This window comes from Festucalex cinctus, chromosome 4 (genome assembly GCF_051991245.1).
Source record: "Festucalex cinctus isolate MCC-2025b chromosome 4, RoL_Fcin_1.0, whole genome shotgun sequence".
Lineage (NCBI taxonomy): Eukaryota > Metazoa > Chordata > Actinopteri > Syngnathiformes > Syngnathidae > Festucalex > Festucalex cinctus.
Window position 1 is genome coordinate 25,497,792 of NC_135414.1, and position 8,584 is coordinate 25,506,375.

Genomic DNA, 8,584 nt, shown 5'->3' on the forward strand with positions numbered 1-8,584 from the left:
AAGAGGTTAAATACCATTGATGTAAAATGTTTTCACTTAAATAAAATTACACCATTTGCTGATTAGTTTACCAACATCATGTGCCACTTGCACCAACGTCAACAACCTGCAACATGTTGGTCTACTGCCACTTTGAATAATTATAGTGATTGGGGCGGAGGTTTTTTAGACTTACAACTGTCCTTCTCAAATAGCTGGCGTGGTGTGACCACGGATTTACATATGAAAGATCATTGGAACGTTTTCTTTTTTAACCATATGAAAATAAAGTGTAATTGCAATCCACTACAGTAGGTGGCAATGGTGCTCTCATTGCAGAGTGCACAAGGAGGAGTATGGGTATGGAAGCTTTTGGGCTTCCATATATGAGGTTTGGCATGCTTCATTTTATAGGCAAAAGATGCGTTTAGTCGAGGTTGGCGGGTGTGTTCATCGCTTTACTGTTCTGCACCTGTCTCAAGTCGTTTCCGCGTCTACAGTGCATTGTTTACGGTTCAACACTGCTCTCTGCAGTTAGGATTGTGCTCCTGCACCTCACTGACGCTTATCCAATCGGATTTGGAGAAGTCATGTGACGCGATGCTCTCCGAACGATAGGGGGCGATAAAGGGGCTTTACATAAGAGTCTCAGCACAGCACGTAATGGCGGCTGTGTGACTTGTTTGCATAGTTAAAAAAAAGAAAAAAGAAAACTTAAACTAAACTAGTATTCAAACATTTGAGGCAAATTTATGTATCCTTCTTATTTGAATCAAACAGGTTACAGCCAGGACCTCGTGAATGGTGATACCGGATTCTGCTTTTGCTTGGGCTCGTTTCGCTTGGGCACGTAGTAATCGTGAGTTGCACGTTGTGTTTTGCTTGTCACACGATATAAATAATGTTTGGGACATGCTACATACACTGGCAGTATTTTATGCTCGCCTTACGAATATCAAAGCTTGTTCGCATGGCAAATGTTATCTCGCTTGGAGGTACCCATTAAAATAATAGTATGCTGTAGTTCTCTGCATTTCCATGGAATCAAAATACATATTTGCCTTCTTCGTTCTGTAAAAGTGATTCAACCTTTGTGTTCCATGCATGGAAGGACTCGGCAGATGAGGATATCGACCGACATCCTTGAAGTTTTGTCTTGATTCGACGACAATGAGAGGTAGCCCTATCAGCTTGCTTTTTTTCTGCTCTAAAAGCCCTTCATGAATATTTTATTTTAGCATTTATTTGAGAGACTTCAACTTAATGTCTTAATACGCTACTTGACCCACGGACTTGGATTGTCAATGCCGCGTGCTCTCCGTTGGGAGAAGTGAAGCCACTGACGGCCATCTTACGTTGCCATTTGCTTATGCTGTCGAACTTGAAAACTGATTTCTCCGTGGCGTTTTCACCAACATGTACAACATGCGCAACATGTACCTTTCATTGCTGTTAAGAAAAATACATGTAGTTTTCTCTTATAAGGTATATCTCCAGGTGCTACTCAATGATTCGTCTGCATCATGTTGTCAGAGCCGTCAACAATCAAATTAAAGTAAAGCCCATTAGGAAAAAACTCACTGTGAAATGTAAACCTAACTTGTGAGTCACAATATTGAGATAATACGCTTTGAATGGTCGATGCAAACGGTGAAGTTCGCTTTCATGACTCCATACAAGGATCCTAGTGTAAAACAGGCACTGACAAGTGTTTTCAGCGAAACAAGTAAATGCAGCAACATAAGAAGGCTACCCTCCTCTCCACAAGGATCCTATTGGTAGTCCATAGAGATCCTGACCTTGACATCACGTCCAAAATGGCCGTTAGCGCAGCCATTTTGGCATGATAGAAAAAGCATCTGTCACTTGGAGTAAACGGCAAATACCACACTTGAACAATGATTAACAGCTCAGGATCTCTATTCATATGTAAGTGCATGACTTGACGTGACCATGATGTGAGTCCATGAGAGCTAGGCACGTTAATCATCACTTACCCTCTGACGATACCAACATTTCCTCAAGTTTACAATTACGCAAAGTCTCGAAAAAAGAAAAAAAACAGACTAAGCATCGACTGAGGTTGCATTTATGTCCATTAATCAGGGTGCGTACAGAGTAGACAGTCCCTCACCCCATATATTTTTGCGAGGTTTCGCATCATAAAGCTTTTGCCGAATATGCGGAAGCGCTCAGGAAAAGGTCGGCATCGTTATCAGCAATTAACTGAAGTGACCAACTCTGTTAATAAGTCAGTTAAGCGCACTAGTTGCACATCTATCATTAGTCACGTTGTTTTGCCACTAGTGCCATGTTTGGCTTACAAGTGCAATTCTAAAACGGATGTGATGTTGAATGTACCTCCATAATGCTTCGTGAACCCCACACAAAACATGTGTTATTTCAGGTAGACGAAGGAAAACGCGAAAAAGGGAACCGACTAAAACATCAAGACAAAAACGGAAGCCAAGCCCGGTGTTCCTCCAAACCACAGAAGAAACAAGTCCTGTGTCGGGCCGTAATTTCCCCTTGTTACAATCCACCCCAAAAAGAGGCGAGGGACAGCCAAGAAAAACACAACAAGCCTTCACTACGTGCGCGCACTTGCACGGCTTGTCCACCGATCGACTGCCCGGCATTTGTGGCGCGTGCTTTGAAGCAAAGGATGGGAAGGACAAGGTATTTCCTAATGCATGTGTGTGAAGCTGCATTCATTTGTCCCTTCTCCATGATGCAAACGTGCTAAATTATATCAGGTATATTATGACATTGTATAACGGACAATGTGTTTTTGATCATTCAAACAGTCGGGCATTTTGCCCCTTACTGTTGATTGAAAATGACATCACAGTGCCTCCGGGCTCAGCTTGCATCACCTGTTTTCTGGGTTTGGCCGTGATGTTTGCAGTGTTTTCACATTGTGTCTCCTTGTTTGTAACAAATGTGAACGTGGCGCCCACTGTTCTCTTTGTTAGTACAGTGATGCAGAGCAAACTGACGTGTGTCAGTGTTAATACCAAAAACCCCTTCACAAAATGTTACATTTTGTAGTATAAAACACAAACATTGCTCATTTGGCAAAAATGTTGCTTCTTTGGATTATTTTGTGACCATTTTCAGAAAATGATCAAAAAGAAATCTTTTTTTTTTTTTTTTTTTTTTTTTGTGCCTGATACAGAATCAGCTGAAAATCAGTGGGAGTGGAGAAAAGTTATATTTGCCAGAAAATTATGATTAAATTATCTTAAACCTTTTTCCACTTGTACCACAGACATGTAAGGTTGACTCGCCACACTACATGTTGAGGCCTCGGTGCAGGAAGAGAAGCATAGAAGCTGCGCGACCCAGACAACGTGTAAAAAAACTACCAATCACGCAAAGCACTTGTTCTCCAGCGAAACGCCGGTGTTACACGAAGCCGAAAAAAAGAACCGACACTGCTTCGTCATTTGAACCCTCACGACCAAGATTTGAACTAAAGGAAGGTAATATAGCGCTGTGTCACGATCATGTTCACAAATCATCAGCCCTGAGCTTCTTCTAACATAATTCATGCTAACTTCATCTCTTGGTGTGCTTCTGCCTTTCCCCTCTCATCTTCTCAACATCCAACAAGATGAGTGTTTGTTTTCATCAGATCTGCCAATTGAGTTCAGTGACAGTCAGGAACAGCTGTCTCTTTCTTTCTTGGAGGATGAGGAAAGTGTTGATGAAGAGGAGTTGCCAAGCTTCTTGATGCAGACGAGTAAGATTTGTGTGACTGGCACCTGGTGGTGTCATTTACCGATTTGTAAATGGAGTTTCTTGTTCACCTTGTAAACTCAATGTCTTCCAGGGCCTCTTTCTATCGCAGAGGGAGTGTTTGTATGGTGCAAATTTAGACACTTTCCTCCATGGCCTGCGTTGGTGAGTGCAGCAGCACACATTTATTTCCGAGTGGTCTTGAACGTAGCGTCCAAGCAGATAGAAGTAGAAAATTGGAGAGTAAATTCATGTTGCCAAAGAAGACGTCCTAATTGCTGACAACAAATAAAGGGTTGTATCATTGTGTACATAATGGTGCATGGCGTAACAAGTGCATGTTGTCAAATGGATTACTTTTCATTTTCATTTTGCTCTAATGGATGCAAAAAGAGAAATCATTGCTGAAAGCAGGTAATGTAGTCTATCTGGCCGTTCTGCATTTAAAATTTGTATTGTATTTTGTTAAAATAACTTGGCCAGCCACTCAAGAACCTGATTGGATATTCAAAAGTTGAATACACTTTGTATCTGAAAGTTGTCTACTATTTGTAGGAGCTAAGGTAAATCCCTGCCTCCTTTTTTTGTCCTCTACAGGTGAAACAAGTAAATCGTAAGGCAAAAAAGGCTAGCGTTATTTTCATTGACGATCAGATAAGTCAACAAAAACGAGGGTAAGAATTACATTCCAGTATCCCTCCTTATCCATCTGTGCACAAGAAGCCAAATATTATTTATTGCCATGTTGTTAAAGGATGACCGTGGCTCTGAAATCCCTGAAGCCGTTTGACTGTGAAGGAGCTAATGAACTGGCGGTAGGAAAAAAAAAACAAAAAAAAACCCTACTGTAATACAAATTACTTGTTTTCAATTTGTCAATGTTGCTAATGCTGAGTGTGTCGTAGGCCAAAGCCAAAGAACAGTATGCCACTATGTTGCAGTGGTCCTTGGAGCTGATAACAGACTACAGAATACGCATCGGTAACTGTGTTTGTATTTCTTGTGTGGTGTGTTTTTGTTTTTTGTGTGTGTGTCAGGCTACATAGCAGCAGCATGGTGATTTTTAATATATTTTTTTCTCTCCCCCTGTGTAGCTTGTGGCTCATTTTGTGGCTCCTTCCTTGAGTACTTTGCTCATGGCATGAGTGAGTACACACATCATACACACACTTAATCTGACATTGCGACATGAACAATAAATTTACAGGAAACCTGCACCCACCAGACTCTTCATGAGATGATCTATAAAAGAGCTGTATGGGGGGAAAAAAACGACTTTCACTTAGAAGTTTTGTCACAGGCATCCATTCATCTAAAAAAAAAAAAAAATGTTTCATCTAATTTCATTGTAAACCTTATAGAAAGGAATTCTAAGGAGAATCTTTATTATTTTTTTTTAAGTTCTGAGGTAAATGCAGTTGTGAAACACTACAAGCTGCTACAATTTAAAAAAAAAACATACTTTCTAGTTAAAACAGTTGTTGCCTTGATATACGTGTTACAACACTGCACTTGTAACTCAAAACACTTCGATCTCAAAATCATTTTTCCATACTGAAATGAAGGGAAATGCCATTTATCCTTCCTCCCAAACATATTTCTGTAATGTTTTTAATAATAATACAAAAGAAATAGCACTCTATAATCTCCTTTGCAAAAACGTAATAGTAACAACATAACTAGAATGTAAAAAAAAAAAAGAACAGTTTGTTTTGCTCTGACTTGGCCACAGACAGGGAGGCATTGTAAATACTGTTATGCTGACACAAACGAAGAAGGGTGATGTCAAAATCCTGCGGGAACCTCCTAAAACCAAATATGGTCTATTTCCTATTTGCTGTTACCCGTTGTATTCAAATATGTACTGCTCAAGTACTAAAACATCACCACATAAATGCTTTTATTTAGCCCATTCATGTTGTTTCCCCATTATGTTGCAGCGTAAGCTAGCAGACTTAAATGTAAAATTAAAGGTTGTTTTTCAGAATTGTTGTTAAGTGCTCATAGCTCAAATATTTGCTTATAAGTCAAAGCAAATACTGGCATATCTAAAAAATTCGTAACTCTAGTCAGTTGTATCTCAAGAGATCATGAATAATAATTTTTTTTTTTTTTAAAAAGACATTCCTGTAGCTGTGGTCATGATGAGTCTTGTACGCGGTCAGGTTATCCAGTGAGGAGAAAGCACCCGCATGCTTCCTCGGAGCAACTCAACATTTCTAGTGAGTTGGCGTTGGAGGAGGAGCAGGAGGAGGGCCAGTCGCTGAATCCCAAAGAAGATGGTGAACAGCAGGAGCAGGTCAACAAACGCGCCAAGAGGCTACTGCCAGATCGGACCCAAGCTGCACACAACCGCGCTAACGAAAAGCTTGTGCACTTTATCGTCAAGCGGCGCATGGTGGAAGGACGTCTGCTGGTATGATTTGATGGCGGATGAAGTTTGGGGATTTTTTAAACTTTGGTTTGTTGTTGGCAAACCCTCTATATTGTTTTTTTTTTTTTTTTTTTTTCTTCCTGTTGTAAAAAAAAAAAAAAAAAACTGACAATGTTTTAAATATGGTTTTATTTAGTGTAATTCTGCTTATTTACAAACTGCGATTGAAACTTGGCAACACTTTCTTTCCGCACTCCCTCAGGATGTGATCCGGGGTCAGGTGCAATCGAGGTGGCTGCAGTACTTTCAGAGGTCTAACAGGACATATTGTGGAGTGGAGACTTACCTGGAAGATAACAAGCAATTAGACGAGATGTACAGTTACCTGAACGAGCTCTACGAGACGGCTGTGACTACAGGTCAATGCCAGATCGTGGTCCGATACATGGAGCGCATCCCCTTTGTTTTGGATGTGCTGCTTCCTGAGGTATGTCATACTTTTTTGGCCTATTAGTAATATAATGTTGTTTTTTATGTTTTTTTTTTGTTTTTTTTGTTTTGTTTTACAGGCTTTAACATACGCTATTGCTGCGATGCACGATCTTTCGATAAAAAAGGCAGAAGAAAAGTACTTAAAAGGACGTTGTTTGAGTAACAGGTAACAATTTTATTTATTTATTTGGTACATATGAAGGCAAAAAGTTCTGAATGTGATTAATTTTCTTTTCTTTTGTCATTTTAGGGAAAGACAGGCGTATGAGTTAATGATTGAGCAGTTCTGTCTGAGCAAATCCTCCAGCAGATGTCTTGAGTGGACATGATTTAAATTGACTCATCATTCTCATGAACCATACTAAATCTGTTTCTGAAGGCAGTCTTAACATGGTTGGCACCTCTGAATACGGACTAAAATGTCACAGCTAACACACATTCACAATCAAAGCCGCTAACCACTGAGGACAGTGTTGATCATTATCCTGAACAACGCGAAATAGTAGAGGTGGGCATTTCGATTCAGTCAGTGATGGGCGCCCATTTTGTTGAGGATTGATGAGAAACTTGGAAAACTTGACTCAGCATTGCCGGAAGTGTAATCATAATGCCCACCTCTGCTAAATTGTTCAACACTTGCTTGTACAGTAGACGTTTTTATTTAATCACTACTTTATCTTTTATAAATTGCTCTGAACCAATCCAGGTTGGGCCAAGAAAAAGTTTTGCATCACACTTGTCATTTTGAAAGCAAAAGCAGATATTGTGGAAATGGGGGAAGCAAACTCTATATTTTCTTCAATTTTTGTTTCCTGATCACTTCCTATAATGTTCCCTTCGAGACCTCACTGCACCTACAAAAAGTGCGTCTGTGGGAGTGCATCTGTTGGAAACATTATTGATGTTGTTGAGCGAGGGCCTGTTGGCTCAAACTTTTACTCCCAACGGTGTCGACTGGGATTCTGCCACACGAAATCACAAAACGAGCATTCCTTTAAGGACCTGGTTTTGTGCCGCATGGGGCCTTGCACAAACTCTTCTGACAGAATTGTTTACTGAGCATGATTGGCCAAAATAGCGAAGAAGAATTCGGATTTGAGGAATCTAATAGTCCAGTTTTTGTGTTATCTGGATACTTTTTTTTTTTCTGTTATGTTTCCTTTAAATCTTTTTATTTTAAATTATATTTCTGTTGTTTGTTTTTTGTTTTTATTTTTTTCCCAATTAAAGAAAAAAAGTCAAGACCTAGGGGCAAGATAATTTTATGTGCACCCTAGATCAAATCATGTTTTTGGGTGAAATTTATGCCAAAATGATGAAGTGTCTTTGTATAATGTTGAAATTTCAAATCTTTGTTGTTACCCTTGCCCTATATTTTTTTTAAGTAAACTGAATATTGTTTGAGCAAACTTCTCCCTTGCTTTTGATTTTGAAACTAGTTTTTGTCAATTTGTTGTTGACTGTATATGTAATAGGATACCATACGTTTTGCAGTCAAACAATGGGCCTACAGTGTGGCCTGTGACAAAAACGAGTTTGACATCCTTCAAGCTACGACTGGCTTAAATATTTCAGTTCTACCCGCTAAGTATTTATATTATGAAGAGTCCTGCAGTGATTGTTGCTTTAAATTAGTCTCATGGCCTTATTTCAAGGTTATCGGTACTTGCCAATACTAGAATCGGCTGCCCTCTTGTGGCTGGTTTATGATCAAGAAATAGAAACATAGAAAATTGTCATAACTTCATGCAATCTTAAGAAAAAAATATATATTTCGGGATGTATATGTATTTCTTTAAAATTTGCTGTCATTGTTGCTTTGGGAAATTTTACATATCAAAAGTGCTACCTGGACTGGGTATCAGTGACTATTCAAGTGTTGGGGACTTCTGCAAAGCTTCATTTCCACGGCGTATTGTATTTCTTTTGCCTGTGACTAGCATACAAACCAGGTGTGTTATAGTAGTCAAACAACATATCACATCTTAAAATCAAAAT

The 8,584-nt window shown here is 39.4% G+C and overlaps 1 protein-coding gene across 3 annotated transcripts; it reads left to right on the forward strand.

The window, feature by feature from the left end:
• Positions 1 to 605: 605 nt before the first annotated feature.
• Positions 606 to 7,995, forward strand: LOC144017905 (PWWP domain-containing DNA repair factor 3B-like). 3 transcript variants are annotated; one of them, XM_077519888.1, is made up of 14 exons: positions 606 to 838; positions 1,091 to 1,156; positions 2,387 to 2,658; positions 3,251 to 3,464; positions 3,596 to 3,724; positions 3,815 to 3,885; positions 4,318 to 4,394; positions 4,475 to 4,535; positions 4,626 to 4,701; positions 4,815 to 4,865; positions 5,886 to 6,136; positions 6,357 to 6,581; positions 6,664 to 6,752; positions 6,837 to 7,995. In XM_077519888.1, the coding sequence occupies exons 2-14, from the start codon at positions 1,150 to 1,152 to the stop codon at positions 6,913 to 6,915; spliced, it is 1,602 nt and encodes a 533-aa protein (XP_077376014.1). In that variant the 5' UTR covers positions 606 to 838; positions 1,091 to 1,149; the 3' UTR covers positions 6,916 to 7,995. The 3 variants fall into 3 exon arrangements, with proteins under 3 accessions (XP_077376014.1, XP_077376016.1, XP_077376015.1); XM_077519890.1 differs by having other exon boundaries at positions 3,617 to 3,724; XM_077519889.1 differs by lacking the exon at positions 606 to 838 and adding an exon at positions 879 to 974.
• The last annotated feature ends 589 nt before the right edge of the window (positions 7,996 to 8,584 follow it).

Excerpts from the sequence above, each read along its gene's own strand:
- LOC144017905 (XM_077519888.1), top strand. Across the intron at positions 3,725-3,814 it reads AAGCTTCTTGATGCAGACGA|GGCCTCTTTCTATCGCAGAG; the intron begins GTAAGATTTGTG and ends AATGTCTTCCAG. Across the intron at positions 6,753-6,836 it reads GGACGTTGTTTGAGTAACAG|GGAAAGACAGGCGTATGAGT; the intron begins GTAACAATTTTA and ends TTGTCATTTTAG.